Genomic DNA, 13,868 nt, shown 5'->3' with positions numbered 1-13,868 from the left:
CACGATGATAAACTACTTTAACACCACTGTCACTGGCTGTATTCCAAACCGCCTGCCATACTAGCACTACTTAATGGTTTAGCCAAAATGTAGCATTTAGAATGAGAAATCTGAAGTATGCCAAAAGAATTTCAATCATCCATTTTTTTGATAAACACAAAAAAGGAAGGAGCACACAAATGTGGATATGTCTTCTTATGTGGCTAGGAGTGAATGTCAGAGATGCATATTATTCATATGAAAGGGGAACACCTATGATACAGAGCACTGCACATCAGCTGGGAGCAAAGTTGAATTTTGGGATTCTGGAGGACATCACAAAAAACACCTTTCACAGAGACATTTGACCCACCCCCAGCTGTTGACCTGTGGATAGAGACAGCAAATCTGAGACTCAACCAGGGACTGGGAGGTGCATCTTCATCATCTACCATTTATGAAGCTGTGAAGGAGACACTGAGGAGAACAGCAAGGACCATTGTGTTTATCAAGTCTACACTATGCATGGGGTGAGTACCAAACACCATCTCCTGGTACTCACCTGAGTACCTGACTAAAAATGTTATGTTCACACCTGGTTAAAGTTAATATCCTCATAAAAAGAATAAAATATCAGAGGTTTGAAAAAGTAAGGGGCAGAGTTGCTTGTTGTGAAGATGCAAATGCAACAACACCAAATTTCTATCTTTTATATTCTTTATTAAAAATATATACATACAGTGTTAAGGGGCTAAACTAATAAACCAAGGTGCAGACACAGGCACAGAGTCAGGTAAAAAATTTAAGCTTATTTATTGCAGGGCAAAAGCAATGGAATATGAAACAGGGATATGAAACAGGGCTGCTCAGTCATGGGAATGGGATATGAAACAGCGCTCGGGCCTGTTTCGTATCCCATTCCCAGTCAGCCAATCACACACTACACAGCACAGAGAGAGAGTGAGAGGCTGCAAGAGAGACAGGCGGTTACTGCAGATTTGATGATGTTCTAGGGGCAGATTAATGTACAACATGACGATGATCCCATACACAAAGCAAAGTACATAAAGGAATATTTTTTCAAGTGTGTTGTGGGAGAACTTGACTTTCCTGCACAGACCTTGAAAAAAAAATGCAAAAAATATAAAATAAAAACAGATGGAGATAAAGATGAAAAACTCCACCCTCATCCTGCCAGATTTGACTACAGCCATTTTACTTGATAGGTGCAGCTTTATTCCTATTTGGCAAATATGTATTCTAATGTCTGTATCAGCAATCATTTGTCCTCCTAAGCTGCCCTGTTGGTGGTGTCCCTCAGGGGTCGTTCCTTGGACCATTCGCTTTTTGTTGTCCCTCTTTCCTGTGGGTCGTTTAATCAGCCGCTTTCAGGACGTGTCATATCATTGTTATGCCGATGACACACAGATCTATTTCTCTGCTGAACCCAATAACCTGAATCAACTGTCCTCCCTCCATGATTGCTTTGGTGCCACCAAAGAATTGATGTCTTTCTTCCACCTAAACCCTGACAAAACAGAAACTCTTTTACTTGATCCTGATAACAGCAGTTTATCAGTTTGTCGTCAGTTTCACTCTAATATCGAATCTACTGCTATGAATCTTGGTATCATCTTCCATCAGTCTACAACTTTTGACCAACTTGTTACTAAACCTGTCCAGTCCTGATTTCTTTGGCTAAAAGTCAGATGTATATGGTCTTCTACAAATCTTGAACTATTAATTCACACTTTAATTTTTTCCACTCCGATCCACTAATCTCTGCCTTTTATCCATCCATCGCTCCAGCTGTAAAACAAAAGGCAATCATGCGTTTCCTGTTTCGACCCCAACCCTCTGGAATCATCTTCCCCATCTATCAGATTAGCTGAATCTTTGGACTGTTTCAAACGGCTTCTAAAAAGGCATCTTTATAGGCTTTAAGCCTTTTTATACATTCCATTCTGGGCTCTGTTTTGACTGTTCTGTCTCTCATTGTGTTGTGTTTTACATTGTAATGTATTTTTACCTTATTTGTATATTCATTTCTTTTCTATCTTTTCATATCGTTTCATGTATATTTCATGTATGTATATTTCATTTTTTCTTTTCATGTGAAGCAGTTTGTAACTATTTTTAAAGGTGCTATATAAATAAAGCTTTGCCAAAAATATAAAGAAGGTTAACAGTAAGGTTGATAACACCTTGTTCAAAGCTCTCTCTCTCTCTCTCTCTCTCTCTCTCTCTCTCTCTCTCCCTCTCCCTCTCCCTCTCTCTCCCTCTCCCTCTCCCTCTCTCTCTCTCTCCCTCTCTCTCTCTCTCACCCACACAGAAACCTATTTTCTGCCTGCCTCTCTGTCTCTGCTATTTGCCCTCCAGCTACATGCTGATGACCTCAAGAGCCATTTATTAACATGGATTATATGTCGACAGGAACCGAAACTGGCAGAAAACCCTCCCTCTCTCTCTCTTCCTTTGAAGTAATTCACCACCACGAGCCTGACACAGAGATTGAGATTAAAGGTAAAACCGAGAGAAGGAGAAAAGACAGAGAAATATGTGAGCGTGGAAGACAGATTGTCCATCATTGGCCTTTTCTTGGTTCATCGTTCAGAAGGCCGGCGGTTTGATTTCCTCTCCATGTTCGAGGCGAGCCATCAATAACTGTGCCATTAAAGTCAAGTAGCGGGAGACTCTGCTCCTCTGACGGGGAGATCAGAGGAGAAGAGAGGAAAGAGGAGTGGACAGGTAACTCAGTTCCTCAACCCAACCACAAAAACATAGAAACAGAGCCGACTGGAACAGACCAGTCTCTGAGCGAGGATAGCAGTGTTGGTCAGGTGGCTTTTGTTCCAGACTGAAATATCTCAACTACTACAGAACTGGATGGATTGCTGTGAAGTTTTCTACAGACATTCATGAGCATGAATCCTTTGACTTTGATGATCCCCTGACTTTTCCTGTAGTGCCACCAGGAGGTCAAAGTTGGTCAGATTGTCAGAAAATTTGGTGGAAACACAGGAGTAACTGTGATATCTTTCATGATTCTACAACTTCTCCTCTAGAAGCACCATGTAAAAAACGTTTTATGTGTGCAATACTTTGGTTTATGACCAAATCAGAATAATGGGCCACTGGAACAGTGGCTCAGCACCCACGAAACTATGATGATGAATATGTCTTTTAACAACACAAGTATTGGTTTATGTTGGCTCCTAACTTAATGCTAAAGCTCTGATTTGCCTTGTTGCTGTGCTTAGCATCATCTTGTTGATTTTTTCAATGATTATGGTGACTTGCAGTGCATGTCTTACATGCAAATAATGTAATAAGCACATTTTCAGTTCCTGGCAACAATGTCTTACCAATCAGGTTTTAGACCAGGGCATAGCACTGTGACGACAGCACTGAAAGTCTTTAATGACGTTGCTAGCACATTTGATGATGAGCAGGATTGTGTCGCCATTTTTTTGTCATCTTATCAGAGGCTTTCAATACTGCTGATCATCAAATTCTTTAGAAATGCCTGAAATGAATGCCCAGTGGTTTGCTACTGGGGATGGTTTTAGAATGCATCAGTGTTTACTACATGAGAAAGTTGTATGCAGTCGTTAGCATTCAGAAGAGGACGGCCCTGCTTTCTGTTGATCTATAAAGAACTTCTTGGCAAACTACCAGAGTATCTCTCATGTCTTAACTATAAATCAAGTTCACACTGCACTTGGTCCCAAGATTATTTGGTCCTTGAAGATCAACATGCCAATATGAGACTGGGAAACATTTTGCACCACACAAATGGAACAACCTCTTAAAACTAGACATGCTGGTCACTTTTAATCAATTTAAATCTGTTTTAATAGACACAGAGTGGTGTGAATGTAGTTGTTTTGCTTGAATTGATGTCTCTCATGTTGTTACATGATCAGTTTTATTTTTTTAATCAATTGATTAAAAAAAACATTATTCACAATTATCACATATAAATCATTTTATAATGGTTAATTTTGTTTTACATTTATTATTTTGCAGTTATTACATTATATACAGTGATTACATGATCGGTTTTTGTTTATTAAATCATTTTTATAGAATCATTCCTTTAATTTTTTTATTACATTGGCAGTTCAAATGTACAGTAATTGTCAACGTGTAGACCCCACTCTCCGCCTAAGCTGGGTCCTGAATGCCTTGCAGAAGATGAAGTAGATCAGTGGGTCCAGGCAGACGTTGAGAACTGACACTATGATGGTCAGCTCCATCAGGTAGCTGAAAACCTTGCTCCATGAACAATACCTCCACAGAAAAGCATTGGGAAGGCGAACCAGGTGGTAGGGGACGAAGCAAACGCAGAAGACACAGACCAGCACTGATATGTTCCTGTGTGACTTTGCAAGCTTCTTGGAGCTGGAGGACGCCGGCTGCCTCTCCCGTGCCAGCGACACCCTGCGGGATGTGCTGTAGTAGAAGAAGACCAGGGAGATGAGGACAAATAGGAAGATGGCGGTGGAGCAGGAGTGTATGATTTTATAGAGCAAGGCGAGCTGGCCACTGTGTAAGACTTCACAGCTCACTGGGACAGAGGTGAAAGGCCTCTGGGTTTGGAATGACAGGATGACGTAGGTGCTCATCAAGGCCAGAAGGAAAACCCAGGTCACAGTGGAAATGATGTGGGCAGCCCGGACCGTCTGCAGGATGTGAGTTCCTAAAGTTCTCTGCACAATCTTCAGATACCTGGAGAGAGGAGAGGCAGAACATATACACATAAGGTCAAAATACAATATAATGTAAAACACAGCACAGTGACAGACAGAGCAGAAAAAAATAAACTAAAACAGGAATCAGAGTAGAGATCTATGAAAGGCTTGCCTATAAAGATGCCTTTTTACAAGCTGCTTGAAACAGTCCAAGAGGATTGGAGCGGATGAGAAGAGGAATACAGGACAAGGAGATCAGAAATGCATGGTCATGAAAAGCCTTATATGTCAGGAGGATCTTATAGTTTATTCTGAGTTTTACAGGAAGCCAATGGAGGGAAGTGAAAAAGGGAGAACGTGGGACCGTCAGGTAGTTTAGCCTGGCAGCTGCTTTCTGAGCTAACTGTGAACGGTTTAGAGCAGCTTGACTGAGACTCTACACAGAATTGCAATAATCAAGATGGGAGAAATTGAAAGTGTGAATCAATAAGTCATGATCTGTAGAAGACAACATACATCTGATTTCTTAGAACAGGACTGGACAAGCTTAGTACCATGTTGGAAACTGATCAAAGATGATGTCCAGATTCTTCGTGGTAGATCTGATATTTGAGTGAACTTAACCAATAAACTGATCACTTTTACAATTAAAATGAACAATTAAAAGAATATCAGTTTTGTTAGGGTTTAGGTGACGGAAATGAAGAGACATCCAGTCTTTGGTGGAAACTAAGCAATCATGGCGGGAGGACAGTTGATTCAGGTTGTTGGGTTCAGAGAAATAGATCTGTGTGTCATCGTCATATCACTGTTATGCAACAGTGATATGACACATCTTGAAAGCAGCTGAAAAACAGCTACCAACAACATAATTTAACAAGCAACAGTCACGGTTTGAAGCTCAGCATTCACCTGCTGCTGCCCTCAAATGGAAAACTGGGAATTTGTGTGTTTGAATTGATTAAGTTGAGAACATGATGTTCAAGTGAAATTGATGCATTTTTGTTCGTATTGATATAAGTGTGAATTCAATAATGAGACTGTTAAATGTGACATGACATCTAAGATAATCACCAATGACCTAATGAACTATTGCCAATGACCAGCCACTCTGTATACATACAATGGCACATTGCCACCCGGCCCTGGCCTACCTGTTAGCAGCGATGTAACCCATGAACAGGATGCTGGCGTACATGTTGAGGAAGAGGGCAGAGGCTCCAAAGTTGCAGTAGATCAGGCGGATGGTCACAGAGTTGCTGGCGTAGTTGGTGATGCGGATGGGGAGACAGAGGCAGAGCAGGAAGTCAGCAGCTGCCAGGTTTTTGAGGTAGACTATAATACTGTTAGACGCCTGCCGCTGAGCTCTGCAGAAGTAAAACATGATGAAGCCGTTGAGGAGGAAACCCACCTGCAGAGAAAACCAGGTGAGGATGGAGATTTACCACAAAATTCCACCAGAAGATAATACAGTACATTTCAACCGAATTTAATTTCTGTGGATCCAAGTCATTGTCATTATTTGCAGAGGACTTTTACATGAAGGTGAAAGTACATTTAACTTTCACTACAGTTCCAGTGTGTACGAGCCCAGTCACAAAACAACCATGGTTCTCACCAGGAACACCAGACTGTAGACCGTCATGAAGAAGGGGTATGCTGCTGTGTGGACCTGATCACAGTTAGTTGAACCATCGACTTCGGTCTGGTTTGTAATTGATGACTGGTTGAAGGATGAGGTCACTTCTAATCCTCCGTGGTCACTCATGTTTCTGGTTACAGAGGTGAACCCAATTTAGAAAACAGCATGTACACAAAAACGCATCCTCTGTAACAAGTCCATCACTTAAAGGAATCAATGTCAATGTCAAGTATCCTCATATACTTGAGTGACTGGTCAAATATATTGTGTCATATTGTACCATCACATGTAACATACATCCTACTTATTGGTCAGCTGGCCTGATGTAAATACGTAGATTTTAGATAGAAAAATGCCTAACACTCGCATGTCTGCATCGAAGCAGAAGAAGTGCAAAGAAGAGAAGATGAAATACCTGCAGCGTTTACCTGTCTGCACCTGTCAGTGTTGATGTCTAATAGAGAGACTGTGTGCTGTCTGACTTATTTCAGCACAGCTTTCACAGAGGAAGAGCAGCTGCAGAAAAAACACTGATGTGGTTATGATGGCTTCGGCTGTGCAGCAGCACTATAAATATGAAGGAAGACACACTCACATGCACTGCTGTTGAGATAACATTTTATTTCCTGTGTGGTTATGACAAAAAAGCCACAATTACCAGTGAAGACACACACACGAAGTCACAGTATAAGCTCATGGGACGGCAACATCAGTCTGTCACTATTAGACACTATTAGATTGGCTGACATGAAAATCAGATGTTCAAGATTCGTAATGACTTTGGTAACACCCAGACTTTTCCTCTAGTGCAATCATGAGTCTGACATCTTTGCTTTTGAAAGAAACATCTTGACAGCTACTGGGTGAAATTGGCTATGTTAAACATTAAAGGTCCCTAGATGATAAATTCTAATGGTTTTTGGGTATCTATCGATGTATTTTCTGCTGCTCATCCAGGTCTGGGACTGGAGGTAACAAAGACACCTTACCGGTCACATCCTCTCTGAACCATGAGGCATGCTTGGATTTACTAGAGTACAATCCCTCCAGTGCTCTGGCACTGCTGCAGGGTTCCATCCTGTTTGACTTGCATGAGATAGTGTGACATCCAGGTGGTGTCATTATCAGACATCGGAGCCACCTCAGCTGTCCCAAATTGTTGCAAAGGAGTAGCGGCCATTCTGTCAGTCATTACCCAAAGCCACCGCATGAACACTCCACATCTCTGCTGTGCCTTCAGGTTTTTTCCAGGAAAACCGCAAATACAAGGTATAAGATACAAGACTTTGTATGTTAAATGCCCAAAAGCCACCGAGAAAGTGCCTGACCTGCTCAGACAGGGATACGGAAACACTTCTCAAACATCCAGATTATAACACTTAGAATGGACTGCATCTCATTCAGAATTTTTTTGGGCTTTTTAAGGGAAATGCAAGATGTGAAGAAGGTTAGGTTTGCATCCTCTGACTAAAAATGCTAAATATCTGTCATTGAGACCACTGTCCTGCCACAGTGACACCGACTGCGTGCTCAGACAGAGAGTTCTAGGGCTACAAAGTCAACGAGATCACATGCAAGGTTCCTCTAATTCGCTTGACGCAGTCTTTTGATTTGAATGTTTCAACTTGAGCAAAACAGAGTTCAGATGAAAAAAAAAAGAGAGAGAGGCTGAAAGGAAATTACACTAAAACAAAACCAAGAGCTTGTGGTCAGCTCTGAGTTTAGTCAGAAGCTGAGCTGAACACAAAGTCACAGGCAGTTAACATGTGTAAAGTTAAAAAATGGCTTTTGGGGGAAAATAAACACAAATGGACAGGATGTGAAAATTTGCTTTGTTTGAATGAACAGTTAAAATAAAACAACCAGGAGAATTCCAGTGTTGCAACTGATTGTTGAGCCTTTGTTTGTGTGGACACTGAAGTTGTGGTGTCATTGTGTGGTTTTTCACACAGGACAGGACCTGCTGGCCGGAGCTTTAAATTAAAATTGGAATTTCCCCCATTTGTACTTCTTAGAAGTGACCTGTTTGTGGTTGTGTTTGTTCAAAGGTATTGCAGCGCATTGGGCGGATGCTTGTTCAATATTTTTGCTCTTGCTTTTTGTTTTTGTCAAATGAGTAATTGGGTTTATTGAGTAACTAGATAAGGAATATCCTCTGGCGGTGAGTCATGAACGTCAAATATTGAGGTCATGGGGGCAAATTCCACTAGATCCTACTTAACGTTTTTAGAGAGTTCTGATTCTATTACTTTTTCATGTGATTAAAATGTTTCATCAAGTTTATCACCTTCGCCACAGTGCCAGGAATATAATTCTGAATGCTGCTTTTCTTTCTTTTATTTTCTCTCTTCCTTTTTCTTTCTGTTTTTAATGGCTAACTCTGTAAAACCAGCACCTTCCCAGAAACAATAAAGTGAAAATATGACTTTAGCTTCTATAAATCCCTGAATAATAATGATAAACTTTATGCCACAGGAGGTCTGTGTAAACAAAGCTTGTCACGGTCACAGGCGTCCACAGACCCGCCCTGTGGGAACTGTTTAAAAGTTCCTCCTGTGATTTATTCCAACAGACTGACTGACACAGTTGTGAAGCCTCCTCTCCACGATGAAGATGCAGGTAAGAGCTCAACCAGACTCAATGCAAGCTGCAGAAAACTTTTAAACCAGATCATTATGACACTTTAACACTGCTGCTCCTATTTTCATGACGCTTAACTTGCTTTTATTGTATAAATGATTTTCATAATTTTTTAATACTTTTAGTTGAAGTGATGAATCTGATCGAAAACATTTAAAGCCAAATATGAGTTACATCAGTCATTTTCTCTCTATCATTATAACAGATGTTTGTTTTTGCTGTGAATTAATGTTACTGAGGATGTTATTGTTGACTTTATGGTGTTGTTAGTGGATGTTAGTTACATATTCACAGGACACTCCCAGTCCCAGTGAACACTGATGATCTGTTTCCAGACTTCAGACCTGTGAAATCACTGAAATAAACAGCAAGATTGAATTAAAATCAAATGTTAGCACATCCAGTGAAACCGTAGACAGACATTTCAGAGTATAGTCATTTGTGACTGTTTTGAAATTAATTTCATGTGACCAAACCTGATTTAACAACCTCTGCTCCAGAGAGGCTCAGATTAATAATAAACACAGCACTGCACTAATGCAAACATCCAGTGGGATGTGTTCAGACTCACACAGCAGGGAAATCCCGAATGTCGTAACTGTTGTGCGCTGACATATCTGGGTAGCTTTCTACACAGCGGGAGCAAAAAACATGCACACACCACAAAAAGTAAAAGAGTAGAGGGAATCACTGTAATCTCTTTCCCTTCACATCCAGGTAACTTTATTTGTGGCTCTGCTGGTTCATGTGGCCTCAGTTCTCTCCGAGCCGGAGTTTTATTTGCCCATCGACTGTGACCACATCCATCGCCGTGACAACAAAACCTCCAGTGGGGTGTACACCATCTATCCAGGAGGTCCCACCATGCCCCTGAAAGTCTACTGTGACATGGAAACTGACGGAGGAGGATGGACGGTCAGTACGCCTGGTTTTTTTATCAGGTTCTATGATCTTAAACATGAACGAATGTCAGAATAAACCTGAGTGTAGAAACACATGACAGCATGTTAGGGTCGTTCATTTAGTCATTTTACCCCTGAGGAGTCCATTCAGGTGACATGAGAGTCCCGAGGCCTGTACTCGAGTTATGAGATCAAGGACTTGAGACTTCACTTGGACTTGACTGCTGTGAGACTTGATTTATAGTCTCAAAGTCTCAACTTTTCAATAAAATACTGCAACAATAAAACCGTGTTATATCAGAGACAGGCAGGCACTGCATGACCACTCAGCTTTTATGTGTTTCCTTATTTCAGTATTTGTTAGACCTGTACATTGAAAGGCCTTGTTTTCAGTAAAAGGCCTTGTTTTCAGATACTACAGCAAAGTGTTTGCTGTGTCGTTTAAATTTAGACCTGGAAGACATACAATTCAGATGTGCAGTTTAATTGCAGGTATAGTATTGCTGAGACTTCTAGCTCTGACAGCATATTAGTGCACAGACATGACAGGGGTATTAGACTTCTTATCTCAGTCTTAGCAAGTGAGCAAATAGGTGTATTTCCCAAAACTGTTCCTTTACTTTAACATCAAAGGGCAGAAGTTAGCGACTTGCAGGGACCATAGTGTAGCAGAAGCTACTACACAGAGTCTTACTTACATTTACTGTAACTTGCTAACACACAATCATCAAAGTTGTGCTTGACTGATATATTCTCTCAAAAGTTGTCAAGATTGATGAAGGTATCCAAGATCTTGCTGACTGAAGGTATAATATTACATCTCCCTGTTCCTCTGGCCCACCCTCTCAGGTGTTTCTGAGGAGGATGGATGGGACTGAAACCTTCTTCAGGCCCTGGAGCCACTATAAGACTGGATTTGGGAATGTGGCTGGAGAATATTGGCTTGGTGAGTTCTTGAGGGGAAAATACATTAAAAACACGAGGCCTGTGCTTCCTTCCATCTTGATTTGCTGAGGTGAGATGAAGTATGAGGCTTGAGGTTTAGAAATGTACAGCAATGATAAAGGGCTTTGGTGCAGGAGGTGAAATGAAACAGATCTTTCTGCAACTTTTCAGGGCTGGAAAACATCTTGCTTCTGACTTTAAGGAAAAACAATGAGCTGCGGTTTGACATGGAGGACTGGGAGGGAGGGAAGGCACACGCCCAGTACTCCTCCTTCTCAATCGGTCTTGAGAACACTGGATACCAGCTTCACCTGGGCACCTTTGCTGGTGGAACGGCAGGTGAGGATCACTGGCTGGGTATTTGGAAAGTTTAGGTTTAACAAGTCAAGGCCTGTGAATGAATGTACTGCAGGATGTTTTTACCCAAAAAGGTTCCTTTATTCCTTTTAGATTTTTTAGAATCAAGACTGGTATTTAACAATGAGGCTGGGGCGATATAAAACTAGCCCTTAAATGATTTATTTTCTAAGTTTTTGTTGTGTCCTTGTCTAATTCTGTGGGTTAGAAAACCATAATGATAGCTGTGGCTCTCCAGAGACAAATTAAACTCGTGTGATGAATGAAAAATGAAATGTTCTTTCAGTAATATGCTTTCCAAAATATTAGGTTTGTTAAAGATTATGCCTGTGTAGTTTATCTATTTGGAGATACCTTGTTTATCTTTAGGATTTATAAAGTAGATGGTCCAGTCTGTGAAGGTAAGAGTGTGTTCTGTCGCGAAGGGACTTTACAGAAATTACGAGAGTGTGAAATCTTATTTTTCATCAAGTAAAAAAGGAAGACTTCCACAGCATTTCTCATATTTTCTTTGCACCTTCCCTTTTGACTTAGAAAAAATAACTGCAATACCTTCTTCCAAATCAAAACCATGTATTTATAGAAAACTTAACAAAATGGTCAAATACAGCCATTCTACTGTTTAATGTTCTATTTTAAGTCTCTGTATACAATTATCTTTCTCAAGAGAGGACTGAAATAGAAGAATTGGAGTATGAAGCCAGGACTCCCACCCCACCCCAACCTCAAAAGTCTTCCTATCAAATTACTTTCATCCTCTTTAAATCTGCTTTATTGCACTCAGCAGTTTGGATCATCTATTTAAAACACATATATGTGCTTCAGCATACATTCAGATTCTTATCATAGCAACAAAAAAAGGTAACATAAATCATCCACCTATAAAATGATACTACAGCAGCAAGCTGCAAGCATTTGTGAGTCTCAAAGAGTAACTAGATTTAAACTTGGCTAACATTGTTTTTGTCTTTATTTGTAGGGGACAGTTTGTCAAATCAAAACAACATGAAGTTCACCACCTTTGACAAAGACCAGGACCTGTGGGATAAAAACTGCGCGCAGCATTTTCTAGGTGGATTCTGGTACAATGCCTGCCACATGGCTAACCCCACCGGCATGTATGCACCTCATGGCGCCATCGGGTTTGATAACGTCCATGTCATTTGGCATGCGTGGAAGGGCTGGAACTACTCCCTCAAGACTGTTGACATGAAGATCAGATCAACTGCTAAGTGTTCATGCTCACACTAACCTAATTAGCTATAGCTTAAAAAGATTATGGTGATACTTCAGCTTCCATCAGGTGAGGAGCATCAGTCAGAATGTTTTAGCTCAACAGGTTGAATTTTGTAAAATACTTTGTGATTGTTGATGCAGATATATCTTGTATGAATAAAGTTTATTGCCATTGGTGTATTATCATTATCATTATCATTATTTAATTTATATTTTTATTAGTTGTGGTCGTGTAGTAACCAAGTGTTATCTACCGCTCTCTGCTGGGAACCACGCAGTATACTGTTTAGTAAAACCAGATTACAATCTATGTGGGGTGAATAAAGTCTTATCTTATCTTATCTTATTTTACAGTCTACAGCCATGCTAGCTGCTCTGTGAGGCTAATTGGGCACAGCAATGCTAAATGCTACAGGCAACATGCTAACATGCTCACACTGACAGTGCTAATATGTTGATACGTAGCAGGTACCATGTTTCCGACATACTGTATGTTTACCATGTTTACATCCCAGTTTCATATGTTAGCATGTAGTTGCTAATGAGCATAGCCTAAATACAAAGTTGAGACTGATGGGTATGTCATTAGTTTAAAGGTGTAAAGTATTAATCACATTAAAAAAATGGACCTGATGGTGGTGCTAGATGAGAAGTCAGTGAACTATGAATATCTGCATGCATTTAATTCCAATCCATCGAGTAGATCTTGAAATATTTCACAGGATAAGTGACAAATTTTACCTTTTAGCGGTTCAGATCTTCAATGCACTTTGACACTGAAACTTTAAAAAGACTGTTTGACCCAAATACTTCTCAGGTGTTCAGGTTAATAACAGACAGGACGAATGCTAACTGGACACATGGTGTCGCCCTTGTGTTGCCTTCATGGGGCAAACAGGTGTGGTCTTAACAGGTGGGCTGACGTCATCTCACACATGCAGAGAGAAGGTAAAACATGGAGCGATGCAGTGCTGGATGAAGAAGAGGACCTGGAACTGAACAGAATCTCTATAGTATTCCCAGTAGTGTTTGAAACATGTGACAGCAGGGGAAAAAACAACAGAACAGGAAATTGTGATATCAGACATAAATATACATTCTCATTTCAAATTAGTTTAACAACTATGTCATTGATTCCACATCTTGTTTAATGTGAATCATCACTTGACCTTGCTAAAATGCACAACATGAACCAAAATTAAAAATGCTGTCACTTTCATTTTCATATTGTAGCTGGTGGAGGTGGAGATTATTTTAAACGTTTACTACACTTTTGGGTCATTTAATCAGTAGTAATGAATCATATTTTATAATATGATCTTATTCTTTGTTTGTAAAACCTTAATCTGAAAGGCACAGAGTAACTATGACTGTTAAATAAAGGTATTAAAGCAAAACGTGCATATTTTTTCTGCAGCAGTAAAATTGTACCAAAAGTTAGGTTTCATCCTGTGGGAGTGTGAATGTCTGTTC

The 13,868-nt window shown here is 40.3% G+C and overlaps 2 protein-coding genes across 2 annotated transcripts; one reads left to right on the top strand and one right to left on the bottom strand.

Moving 5' to 3' along the window:
* Positions 1-427: 427 nt before the first annotated feature.
* Positions 428-12,512, top strand: LOC121604774 (microfibril-associated glycoprotein 4-like). Its single transcript, XM_041934377.1, has 6 exons — positions 428-509; positions 8,888-8,934; positions 9,673-9,870; positions 10,707-10,803; positions 10,974-11,141; positions 12,139-12,512. Exons 2-6 carry the CDS (start codon positions 8,923-8,925, stop codon positions 12,408-12,410), a joined length of 747 nt encoding a protein of 248 aa, XP_041790311.1. The 5' UTR covers positions 428-509; positions 8,888-8,922; the 3' UTR covers positions 12,411-12,512.
* On the bottom strand, positions 3,977-6,441 carry LOC121604767 (P2Y purinoceptor 14-like). Its single transcript, XM_041934370.1, has 3 exons — positions 6,292-6,441; positions 5,828-6,084; positions 3,977-4,710 (listed from the first exon to the last, which is right to left on the bottom strand). The coding sequence occupies exons 1-3, from the start codon at positions 6,439-6,441 to the stop codon at positions 4,122-4,124; spliced, it is 996 nt and encodes a 331-aa protein (XP_041790304.1). The 3' UTR covers positions 3,977-4,121.
* Positions 12,513-13,868: the final 1,356 nt, after the last annotated feature.

This window comes from Chelmon rostratus, chromosome 3 (genome assembly GCF_017976325.1).
Source record: "Chelmon rostratus isolate fCheRos1 chromosome 3, fCheRos1.pri, whole genome shotgun sequence".
NCBI lineage: Eukaryota > Metazoa > Chordata > Actinopteri > Chaetodontiformes > Chaetodontidae > Chelmon > Chelmon rostratus.
This window is presented reverse-complemented; position numbering and strand designations above follow the sequence as displayed.

Bases quoted from the DNA above. Each gene is read 5' to 3' on its own strand.
- LOC121604774 (XM_041934377.1), top strand. The intron at 9,871-10,706 runs GTCAGTACGCCT...CCACCCTCTCAG, and splicing joins CTGACGGAGGAGGATGGACG to GTGTTTCTGAGGAGGATGGA. The intron at 10,804-10,973 runs GTGAGTTCTTGA...GCAACTTTTCAG, and splicing joins GGCTGGAGAATATTGGCTTG to GGCTGGAAAACATCTTGCTT.
- LOC121604767 (XM_041934370.1), bottom strand. From the start codon at position 6,441: ATGAGTGACCACGGAGGATTAGAAGTGACCTCATCCTTCAACCAGTCA. The intron at 6,085-6,291 runs GTGAGAACCATG...TTTTCTCTGCAG, and splicing joins TCTACAGTCTGGTGTTCCTG to GTGGGTTTCCTCCTCAACGG. The intron at 4,711-5,827 runs GTAGGCCAGGGC...TCCTCTCTCCAG, and splicing joins GGTTACATCGCTGCTAACAG to GTATCTGAAGATTGTGCAGA.